This window comes from Meles meles, chromosome 10 (genome assembly GCF_922984935.1).
Source record: "Meles meles chromosome 10, mMelMel3.1 paternal haplotype, whole genome shotgun sequence".
NCBI classification, from domain to species: Eukaryota; Metazoa; Chordata; class Mammalia; order Carnivora; family Mustelidae; genus Meles; species Meles meles.
The window spans coordinates 64447685-64460237 of record NC_060075.1 but is presented as its reverse complement, the minus strand read 5'-3'; the positions used below and the strand labels follow the sequence as shown (position 1 = coordinate 64460237).

Sequence of the window (12553 nt, the reverse complement as noted above, 5' to 3'; positions counted from 1 at the left end):
TTCTCATATTCAGAGCTATAAGGATTCTTTTCATTCTAGTTTTGCATGAAGTGTTCAGGAGTTCCCTTTAATTAAACATACATAAAACTTAGAATTTATCCTGTTGTATATAGTATTTATAATCATCTTTGTAGAATACATAAATAAATGAGCACTAAACCCATGGAGCGCATTAGACAATATTATTATTTTAGGTGTAAATTTTAAATCCCAAAGAAAAAAAAATGAATAAGTTCACTAAAAGTTGTCATTGACTTACAACTATAGTGCCCCATTTATTCCTCTAATTGCCGTAGATTCCATTAAATTATTATATAATATCAAAGTTCTTTTTTTTTTTTTTTTTTTTTTTTTAAAGATTTTATTTATTTATTTGACAGAGAGAGATCACAAGTAAGCAGAGAGGCAGGCAGAGAGAGTGAGAGGGAAGCAGGCTCCCTGCCGAGCAGAGAGCCCGATGCGGGACTCGATCCCAGGACCCTGAGATCATGACCTGAGCTGAAGGCAGCGGCTTAAACCACTGAGCCACCCAGGCGCCCCTATAATATCAAAGTTCTATTGTGATACTCTTGTGCCATTCAAAACCTACTTTCCCAATATCTATTTTTATGTGAAAACCAAATTTTCAAATAATATATTTTTTGGTAAAAACTTTGGTAAAAAGAGAATGTGTTACTAAGATTTTCCCACCAGAAGCATTATGTCAGTCATTTAGTAGGGCTTCAGTTCCCCCCATTTCTCTCTCTGCATTACATTTCTGGTAAGACTCTCAAATGATGGGTCTCCCAGAAATACCAGTTGATTTTGTTTTCTCTGCCTCTAAATGATGGTATGTGTAGAGTGAAGTTGGTATAGATATACAATCTAGACATTTTTTTCTGAAGAAAATGGAAGAACAGGAAAATAATGGAATTACAGCTACCTATTAATGCTTGTTTTTCTGATCCATAGAAATTTACTTGTTCTCCACATGGATAAACCTTTTTTCAAACGCTCATTAGTTGTAATTCCACCGAAAAGCATTGTCAGAACCCATTTTACACAAGTAGCCTGTCAATCATCAAACTGAGGTTGTTGGCTAGATCATTTTCTAGTTTGTGATTTTTAACCTAGATGTGGTATTTTGGGAAAAAAGTCTTTTTGGACTTGCCATGGGAGATATTTAAAATAGCAGTACTCATTGAGGGTTACAACTTTTGGAGGGATTCCAAGGAAGATTCCTCAGTATAATAAATGGTCAGCTCATATTCCTCTTCTTGAACCACCTACAAGAATTAGGAAAGGGGAATGGAAATGAACATAATTATTGAGTACCTAGTATATCTCAGGAACATTTTTACCATACAATTATCTTAATCTTCACAACAATCTCAGCAGGTAGGTATTACTTTTGCCATCCCATTTTACAGATGAGAAAACTGTAGCTTCGAGGTTCAGTAGTTATTAAGTGAGAACTGAGAATGAAACACAAAACATTAGACTTTAAGTCAAATGCTCTTAAATTTGAAGCATAGCCAATGGGGTGAACATTTGGGTAGATTTTTGTTTCGCTCAATGGACCGAAGTACTATAAAACATGAGTTTTCTTCTTAGGAAGTTTTTACCTTTTTTGGTACTCATGTCCAAAGCCCCAAACCACTTTGGTTTTATAACAAAGAGGAGCAAAAAAACTAAAACTAAAACAAAACAAACCCAAAATGTACAATTTTAAAGTATTAGGATTCTCTAGAGCATGGACGTTGTCTCCTATTTGACTTTGCTTTTTTTTCTGATTTGCATTTTTTCTGATTTGTTTTATAGATCAGTTGTAAGTTTAGGTGTATAGCACAGAATTGAAAAAAATGTTATTGATGGGATGTTCAGGGGTCATTCAGATGTCATTTATAGTTTGCTATGAAATGATGACTCTAAATGTTACCTATAGATATTAGTCAGTTTAAAAGAATAATATAAGAATCATTGTTAGCCATTTAAATCTGTAATGCAGTTTAAATTAAACAAAGCAAACCTCTTTTCCTTCTTGAAATTTTATCTTTATATCTTTGTTTCTCCTTTTATATTATTAGTCAGTATCTTATTATCAGTTTGTACTAGATTTTTTTTTTTAAAGATTTTATTTATTCTTGAGAGAGAGAGAGGCAGAGAGAGAAAGAGGCTTTCCCTGGAATCATGGCCTGAGCTGAAGGCAGACACTCAACCTACTGAGTCACCCAGGCACCCTATACTAGTTATTTCTTGACACAAACTTTCAGTAGAGTACTTCACGCTTTATCAACTAGACAACCTGGATCCTTTTTTAAATGGTTTTCTGTGCCTGTATATACAGATATGCCTATGTAGGCTCTCTTGAATCTATCATCCAGTAGTTTGATGACCCTAAAACTTCTGAATTCCTCAGCAGTTAAGGATTATACAGTCTGTAATTATGCCAGTATGTAAATATACCATCCCATACATATTTGCTTATATGTTATCTTGGATTGATTTTTTTCCTGTTTGATATGTGTGTGTCTTGTCTCCCTTAAGGCAGGATTATAAGCTTCCAAAGTGTAGGAACCATGTCTTACTATAATCCAGAATGGTAAAGCAGATGAAGAGTTGTTAGTCGCAAGCTTGCTCTTTCGTTTTTTAAAGAGGAGAATATGGGTCTTGCAGGAAAAATAAAAATTAAAGGGTGCTTAGAGGACCATTTGATAAACAGATGGACTTTTCAGATGTTTTGGAATTATTAAATTTCAAACTAAATTACTAAAACAATGGAGAATGCAGCATAGTTTTAGAAATGCATAAAATAACTTTGAGAATTATAGTTATTAAAATTATCTTTTAATTTAATCATGTGATTTTCTGATATGTTTTAATATTAGGACTCGCTGATTCTTGAGAAGAGTCAAAATTGGAGTTCTCAAAAAATGGACCACATTCTGATTTGCTGTGTTTGTCTTGGAGATAATAGCGAGGATGCTGATGAAATAATTCAGTGTGACAATTGTGGCATTACAGTCCATGAAGGTAATTTTGCTTTGTTTTGTCTCCTTTTTGAAACAGCTTATTGACACTGCATTTAAATAAATAAAATCAACTGTTTTGCGTTTGTACTGTTCTAAGGTTTTTGTGTAGTACTTCATGGTTTTTCAGTTGAAGTAGGACATATTGAATCCTCAAAGTAATGGGTATTATTTGCCGGATTATGTTTATTTAACATGTGTTTTTAAATAACTGAAATAGAAATACTATTACATGGAAATCACAGTATTTCTTTGAAGGTCAGTGTTATGATAGTTTTCTTCCTGGCATTTGTTTCTCGTTTTTAAATGAAATTTAGATATAGGAAAAAATGTAGTATGTTAATGGTAGAATATGTTATTTAAAAAATTACATTCTGAATCTAGTGAGACACAGTTTTTGTTTCACGGCTATAATTTTTAATTTTAAACTTGTGTGGGGGAGATTATCTTTTAAAATCTGAAATAGAAGCTACTATAATATATGGAAAATATTTTTCCAGTTATTTTTGAATCTTTTTTTTTTTGCTTGTTTTTTCACTTAATTTTTTTTTCATTTTGACATAATTTCTGACTTACAGAAAACTTTTAAGAGTATTATAAAGAATTTCCATATACTCTTCACTCAGATTTCCCATATGGTAACATTTTGCTGTTTATATTCTCTGATACAACAATTTTGTTTTCAACTCTATGAGAATAAACTGTAGATAAAGCATCCCCCTCTACTACTAAATACCTCAGTGTGTATTAATAAGGGCTTTTTCTTACATAACCATATAATTATCAAAGTCAGGAACTTAGCATTGATTGAATTCTATCTAACCTACTGACTATGTTCAGTTTTGCCAATCATTCCTGTAATGTCTGTTCTAGCAAAATAAAATCCAGGATTATGCATTACATTCAGTCATTGTGTCTTATTTGGTTACCTTTAATCTGGAACATTTCTTGAGTCCTTGTGTTTCATGCCATTGGCATTTTTGAAGAATACGAGCCAGTTCATTTATAGAATGTCCTTAATACTAATTTTTTCTTTTTTCTTTTCTCATGGTTAGATTCAGGTGACATGCGCTTTTTTTTTTTTTTTAAGATTTTATTTATTTATTTGACAGACAGAGATCACAAGTAGGCAGAGAGGCAGGCAGAGAGAAAGAGGAAGGGAAGCAGGCTCCCTGCTGAGCAGAGAACCCGACAAGGGGCTCAATCCCAGGACCCCGGGATCATGACCTGAGCCAAAGGCAGAGGCTTTAACCCACTGAGCCACCCAGGCACCCCTCAGCTGACATGCTTTTGGCAGAAATGCCATAGAAGTTATATTGTATTTTCAGTTTATCATATTAAGAAGCATATAGTACTTACTTTTCCCATCGTTGGTGATGTTACTTTTATCACTTAGTTGAGAGGGTATCTTCCAGATTTCTCTGTGGTAAAATTATTTCTTCCTGTCAGTTAATTTTTTCATGCAGGGCCATGATTACCACAGAAGAGTTTTTCTATGGCCTTGTCCTTACCTCCTCTTTTGGTATTACAGCCCTTCTCTCAATAGTTCTTGGAGTCTGCTGGGCTTATGGGACTTGCAGGGCCTATGCTTCTTTAGCCAGTACCTTCTTGCCTTCATATAAAGCTGCCATTCCTTGGTGCTAAGGCTTACAGTGGAAATGTCTCCTATTATTGTTACTCATTCACTTAGTCTTTTCAGTAATATTTGTTGAGTACCTTCTATATGCTAGGCATTCTGTAGATTTTAGACAAGTAAAGTAAAATAAAATAAACAATGTAGAAATTGCTGACCTCATGGAGGTTAATATCTAGTAAGACAAGCAATGAAAAAATAAAACAATAAATAATTATATATATATGTTTACATATGTATACATACATACATATCAGATGATAGTCTGAACTATGAAGAAAAATAAGGCAGGACAAAGAGTATTGGAAATGCTGTGGATTTGCAGGGAGGAGTGGGCAGGTGGAAGTTTGTATTTATGCAAGGTGAGGAGGAAAATCCTCTCTAATAAGGTGATACTGAGCAGTGACCTGAAGGATGTTAGGAAGCGAGTCATGCAACTCTTTGGGGAAAGAGCACCCCAGGAAGAAGGAGTAGGAAGTGTAAAGATCTTGAAGTGGGAACACAGTTGGAGTGTTTATGTCATGGCAGGAGCTAAGTGAGCAGCTGGTAAGTGGTGGAGGTAAAGATGAGAGCAAACCAGGTAGGCCTTGCAGGTCGTAGATTTTAGATTTGATGCTGATGGATGTGGTAAGACCTATGAGTTTTGGGCAGAGGATTAATATGATTGGATTTATGTTTGGGAAGGATTACTCTGATTGCTGGGTTGGAAGTAGACTGAAGTGGTTCTAAGTTGGGAATCAGGGAAATCATTTCAGAGACCATTGCAATGATGCAAGAGAGGAAAACGTTTTGAGATAGATAGTAAACTTTTGATTTTTTAAATTGTCTGGAGTTTAGGTAAAATGTTGGGACTAGAGATAAAAATTTGGGACTCATCAGCCTGTAGATGTTATATAAAGCTGTGAAATTGGATATGCTATCTAGGGAGTAGTAAAGTGGTTCTAGCACTTCAGAGGAGATGGGAATCACATCGCCAGTGGGACAGGAGGAGAACCAGGAGTAATGACCCAGAGGCTAAGTAAGGAAAATGTTTCAAACAGAGAAAGTGAGTAACTGTTAAATTTTGTTTCTTGAGTCAGATAAAGACCTATGTCATGTGGCCACTTACCCTAATGCAATGGTAGACTCCCAAGTACGCTACCAGGCAAGCCATCCCAAAAGTTATAGGGAAAAAGGTTCATGGACAAGATGCTTTAATTACATGGTTTTATTAAATAAGTGTAAAATACATGGAAAGAAGCAAGGAGAAAAATACGAAATTAGTTAACATGCTCATGATAGAGTACAAGTTGGTGGAAGGATCACCTGAATCCTGGGATACACAGAGTTTGTATTGTATGTCCTACCTCTCTCTGCCTTTTCAGCCTTCGCTGCTGGTAGTATGGTTCTGAGGACCAGAGCCCACATGGACACTACCCTGGGTCAAACACACACTCTCTTGGACAGATCTAGAGACAAGTATGCCTGGTTACAGCTTTAGTTCTCCAGTTAACCTACAGAATAGTTATGGGTTTTATGTTTCTTGGGCTCTGGACACATGGAGCCAGAATAGGTATAACTGATGAGTGGCCATACTGAGACCTCATGAATATTGTTTTCTTTATGTCTCATATACATTTAGTATATTCTGATTCTTCTGTGTCTTCTGTATATGTAGTAACTAGGTGCTTCAAGAATGTTAAATGTTTCTTGGTCTTTCTGTCCATGTTTAATGCATACCTGTTTTATCTGTACCTATACATTTCATCTGTCTCATTTTGTTTTTCTGTAGCGAAATGAATATTCTCAAGCAGAACAAAACATCATTACAATTGAGAGTTTACATTGAACTTAGTAACATGAATGTCGAGTTCAGGTGGGAATAGAAGAAGGAAAGTGAAGATGGTGACTAAATGCAATCCCTACAATGAATTTTTATATAAATGGAAGCAGCAAGATGATGGGACCTTAGCTACAGGGATGTGGAGTTGAGGAAGGGTTTATTTCTTCTTATTTTAGATGCTTTTAGTTATCTTTTACTGTATAACAAACTATCCCGCAATGTATCAGTTTAAAACAACAAGCATTTTTACTTCCCACAGTTTCTAATGGTCAAGCATTTGCTGGAACTGTTAGTTGGGTGATTCTGGCTTAGGGTCTCTCATGAAGTTCCAGTCAAAGCTGTTGGCCTGAACTATAGTCATTGCAAGACTTGACTGGAGCTGGAGGATCTGCTTCTAAGCTTGCTTATGTAGTTATAGATAGGCTTCTGTTAACTTGGTGGCTCTTGGCTGGAGAGCTGAGTTCCTCACCATGTGGGCCTAGGTGTTCTCATGACAGGACAGCTGGCTTCCGAATGAGTGATCAGAGAGAGAAAGGGTTAGAAGCAGTCATATAAGAGAGCTAGTGTCTTTTACAACCTAATTTGGAAATATATACTATAATTTCTGCATATTCTTCACACAGAACAATCCTACTTAAATGTAGGAGGTCACAGTCTAAGATGATTAATACAAGGAGCACTGATCATTGGGGACCATCTTAGAGGCTGCCTATCACAGATACAGAGATTACATAGCATGTTAGTATAATACTAACATGGGGGTGACCAGTGGAAAGAGAGTGGACAATTAATGTAAGGAGAGAAAAGGAAGCAGTTGCTGAAGCTAAGGCTTTGAATACAAGGCTAGAGGGGATGGGATCCAGCATCAAGTGAAGAGACTGAGTAAATATGAGTAGCCATAGTAAGCAGAGGGGAAAGGATATAGGAAAGCGGATGTAGGTAGGTTGTTAGATGTAGTGGTCAGAGCATGTGCAACTTATTTTTGAATGTTTCTTGTTTTCTTGGTGAAATGGGAAGGAAGTTCATTAGCAGAGTAGAGATGGTGGAGATAGATGTTGGGAGATTGGGGAACAGAGGTTGGTATAAAATAGTTATTTGGGAGAATGAAGTGGATTAGGAAAATATTGGCATAACACTGTATGCGCACGTGTGTGTATATATATATATAAAACATGTATGTTTTATATGTATGTATATAATATATATGTGTACATATATATGTTTTATATGTGTGTGTGTATATATATATATATATAAAACATGTATGTTTTACTGACAGCTATAAAAGACCACTTGTGATTAGTGATAATGAATTAAACAGACGAGTCAGCATGGTTGTGTATATGTTTGGGGTGTTTTTTTTGTTTTTTTGTTTTGTTTTCTCTAGGCATGGTTCAGATTCCTCAGAGCAGGTGCAGAAGAGGTAAACATCAAAAGCAGCTGCTGTGCTGCTGATGTGTTTGTTGTATTCATCACCACTGTTGATCACAAATATGTTAACAACTGCTTATATCCATAAATGTCATTGCTGATGTGTGTTGCAGGTGTGACCAGGACTATTAATGTTGACTTATTATGCTGAAAGCACTATCTCTACTTCATAGGTCATCGCTTTGACCATGCATGTGTTTTTGAAAGCCAACACAGTGGTTTCAAGGAACTGAATTGGTTCCTAATATTTAAAAACGGGGAGATTTTATTTTATACATTTTGGATTTCAAACTTCTCTTGAAGTGCTGGCAGCAGTAGTTTTTCCTGAGGGCTTCTGCTAGAGTTGAATAGGGTTGCCCCCTGCTGGTAAAGCCTACAGTTTCTTTTTTACCACTGTCCTTTCCCAAACTACTTACTCATTTTTGTCAGTTGCATTTTCTCTGAAGGTACTTGAATGTAGAATTCCCCATCTATTTTGAGGATGTTGTCTCTTGGTTTTGGTGCTCAGGCTGCTGAGGCCTTGTGGTCTCACAGCTATAGTAGTAAAGGAATTACTTTTCTAAATGCTTGCCTTTAAAACTCAGCCCCGAGTCCACCAGGAACAAGTGCCATGTACAATTCAGAGTGAACCCTCTTCTTGGGTTCTGTTGTCTTTGATTCAGACTTGTGCACCTTAGATTCTTAGTACGAGTTCTTTCCCAGAAGATTCATTGTTCACACAAATGTAGATTTCTGAAAGGGTACTCTGTTAGTACCCTTAACATGCATAGAATTATTTAAGATTCATAATGGGACCCATGCTTCAGGTGAAAAGCCTCAGTTAATGGCAAATCTACTTTATTTCTAAGGTAGTCTGATTTTTTAGAAACACTAGAAAGTCTTTCTGAGTCAAGGTAGACAAATAAGATGATCAAGCTGAGTGGTAATTCCACTTAAGTCAGAACCAAGTTGTGTCTGTAAAGTCGTGTATCATATTTTCTTAAATAATTCATTTAACTGGCTCTGATGGCAGTTTAAGTTCCAAATGTTTTTGAGCATTTGCTAATGATTGCTCGTTTTTCTTCGAAGACTGACTCATTAGAATTTCTGTTATGGGAGAAGGAAAAAGGAAAGGAAAATTAATGCTCTTGAGTGTGAAGCTTTGTAAGTTTTTTGAGAGGCAGCTAATATGTGGAATGAATAAATAAGGAAAACTAGGTGGGGAAATTGAACAGTTTTCTACATCTTTAGATAAATCTTTATGTTGTGGTATAATTGCTTTGTTGGTAGTATTGTGAATTCTGTGAACTTAGATAAATTTAAAGTGCAAAGTATAAATCAAAAGTAAAACATAGGGACGCCTGGGTGGCTCAGTAGGTTAAAGCCTCTGCCTTCGGCTCAGGTCATGATCCCAGGGACCTGGGATCGAGCCCCACGTCCCGCTTTCTGCTCCACAGGGAGCCTGCTTCCTCCTCTCTCTCTGCTTGCCTCTCTGCCTAGTTGTGATTTCTCTCTGTCAAATAAATAAAATATTAAAAAAAAAAACAAAAATTAAACATAAATGTTGAGAGTTTTTTAAAAAAATTATGTTACAGTTTTTCGACTCTAGCATAATATCCATTTCTTTTGTTAATCTTGGAGTTTTCTGTTATGTAATTATGATTATATAATTCTTTTTCTTGGTTTCTTAGTAGAGTTAGAACTAGTAGCTTGAAAAATTCCTAGTTTTGGTGAGTTTTAATATCTGTTTTGGTTGGGGAGAAGTGTTAGTTTTTTGTTTTTTTTTTTAAAGATTTTACTTATTTGAGACAAGCCACTGTGCGCTTCTGTGTACTAGTGGGGAAGAGGGGCAAAGGGAGAGGGAGAAGCAGACTCCCTGCTGAGCAGGGTGCCTAACTCTGGCTCCATCCCAGGACCCAGAGATCATGACCTAAGCTGAAGGGACACTTAACAGACTAAGCCATCCAGGCACCCGAAGGGAAGAATTGTTAATAAACATTAATGTATTTTTCATAAATGCATTACATAAATACATTTTTCCTTTTTAACTTAATTTCCTGTAGGTTGTTTTTACCTGGCTAGTCTAAAAAGATTCCTTTACCAGATATCACTGAGCAGTATGTTTGAGAAGGGGTAGTTTTGGTATGGAAATACTTCTGACTCTCTATTTAAGTTTTTTTGGACAATACTTGGGTAGTAGCAGCAAGAAATTATATTGATTAATAGATCTGTAAAGAATTTTTCATCTTCCATTAGCTTTAGATCAGTTGAGTCCACTAATAGAAAAACAAAAATAAAAACAAAGAAACAAAAAACCCCTGCTTAATATTCATTGGTTAGATGGTTGATTTTCTCCTCTGGGAAGAGTAATGATGGTAATTCTTAGCATAGTAATGTGCAGATTGATCAGTATATATATTTTTTGGTCCCTTTTTGGGTCATCACACAGTTACAAGCCCATGTTAATTAAAGTCTGGTTTGAAAAAATAAGCAGTGACATGTGACTTGGTCCAAATAATTTAGATTTTTTGTTCTTTTGTCTCTTTCTAGGTGTACCATCTTCTTAGTCCTCTTTAATTCTTAGTTTTCTTTTTTTTTTCCTAAAATGGGGTCAGCAGCTTCTTAGAAGTGTCAGTTCTTCACTGTCCCAATCAGAGCTTTCGTGACTGCTTAATTATTATAAATTTTAAGGTCTTTATCCCTATATAACTGAACTCTTGCTGCATCTTAAGTGGCAAGTAGTAAATGAGTTTTAAAAAAATGTTCCACAACTCATAGTATTTACTTATTTTTAAAAGATTTATCCATCTATTTTGGGAGAGTGAGCATGCACGCACATGAGCAGGAGCGGGTAGGGGAGAGGGAGAGAGGGTCCCAAGCTAACTCTGGACTGAGTGCGTAGCCTGATGTAAGGCTCCAGAGGCTCCATCTCAGGACTCAGATCACGAGACCCAAGCCAAAACCAAGAGTTGAGGCTCAACTGACTGCACCACCCAGTTTCCCCCAGAGCTCATAGTATTTAAATTAAAAGTCACTCTTACCTATTTCAGTAATTTTTTTTTTTTAAGTGTTACTACTCAGAGTAGGGTCCATGGATCCACAGCATTAAGTAGTAGCATCTATATAACCTGGGAGCTTGTCAGAAATACTGAATCACAGACCATATCCTTCTGAATCAGAATCTATATTTTGAAAAGATCCCAAGATGTTTCATACACGTATTAAAACATTAGCTCCATTGATAATACAAAGAGGTAGCTCTGCAGTGCTTACCAGGGTAGCTGAACTTAGTGATTTTCAGGATTATCATTTAGCGCTAGTTTATTCAGAAGGATAGAAGAACAAAATCACAGCTTGCCACCAAAGCAGCCTCATGCCTTCCTTTTTGTGAATCTTTGTAGTAGTCCCTACAGCAAGCAGCTCACAGTGATTTGGGAGCCATCTTTGGGCTGTGTCATTCTCCTCCACCTATCCCCATTTATTGTTACTCTCAGTTCAGATGCAGTCTGCTAGTGGGGTCCTTTTTACCATAAGCAGTATGTCCAAGTAACAAAATTGATATTCTTTATCAGGTTCCCAGAGTTACAAAGATAGAAACTTAAAAGTCAGAGTCTAATGAAGCAGGAGAAAGGGTTAACGGAATCACTGGGGAATCCCACAGTTCTCTATATTGAGGACTCAGAGACAAAGGGCTCTAATGCATGAGTCCCTCTTAGACTTGCCTTCTGTTGACTATTACTATTATGTGCATAAACCACCGAAATAATTGGAAATTATAATTATATAATATATAATAATAATTATATAATTATATAATAATAATTGGAAATTATAATTGGAAGTTCTTTTTTTTGTGTTAAATACCCCACCCCCACACATGGGACTTGCCTGTTACTTTCTTTGAGTCATAGATCCCATCAGCATTTCTGTCTCTCTAGTGTTGCTCTTTTTACCACCTAGAGAGGATTGAAGAGAGATATTTGGTGAGCACAAGTTTCTTTATGGTGTTGATGTAAACACTAATTGCTATTTAAATGAATTTCTTTTGTTACCTTGATTCTGTAAACATTTAAATGTAAGATTTGATGCTAGGAAAGTGAAGGATATACCAGATTATAGTGTCTGCCGTTTTTACATAATAGGGAAAGAAATCATGTAAAATAAGAACAAAGAATAACGTTTTATAAGTGAGTTATAGGTTCTGTGCTGTGGGTATATTGAGTGCATCATACCTTATTGGTAAATCTAGGTGACTTGTGAGTCAGTTGCATGTTCCGTTTTTGTAACTGATTTCAAGGCGTTCATTGGTACATCAAACTGAGCACAACCCAAGGAAGGTTTGAAAACAAAGAATTTTTTCTTGTTACAAGTAAGGGAAAGGGAGATAGCTCTTATAGTACTATCTCCCATGGGGTTAGTACAGGAAACTTATATTCAGTGTATTGGGGGTGGGGTCAGGGAGCTCATATAGGCACTTCTGGTTCAGTTATGAATGCTTAATATGTCAGGATGCTCGTGGATACATCATATGTTCAAAAAATGGCAGAAAGCTCTACCCGTAGGAGAAGATTTTAGTATTATAATGAACTAAGGATAACTTTATGATAATTCAGGGGACTTTTGTGCAGGTGCTCAGCTCCAACCCAGCTCAAACTGGCTCTTCTAAGAAGCTGTCAGGTG

The 12553-nt window shown here is 36.2% G+C and overlaps 1 protein-coding gene across 6 annotated transcripts in view; it reads left to right on the top strand.

Moving 5' to 3' along the window:
- PHF14 (PHD finger protein 14) overlaps positions 1 to 12553 on the top strand; it is a 206284-nt gene that overhangs the window by 14733 nt on the left and 178998 nt on the right. For all 6 annotated transcript variants that reach the window (XM_046020322.1, XM_046020321.1, XM_046020326.1 and 3 more), the window contains exon 4: positions 2868 to 3012. In XM_046020322.1, coding sequence (XP_045876278.1) covers positions 2868 to 3012 — 145 coding nt within the window. The remainder of the gene's footprint in view (positions 1 to 2867; positions 3013 to 12553) is intronic.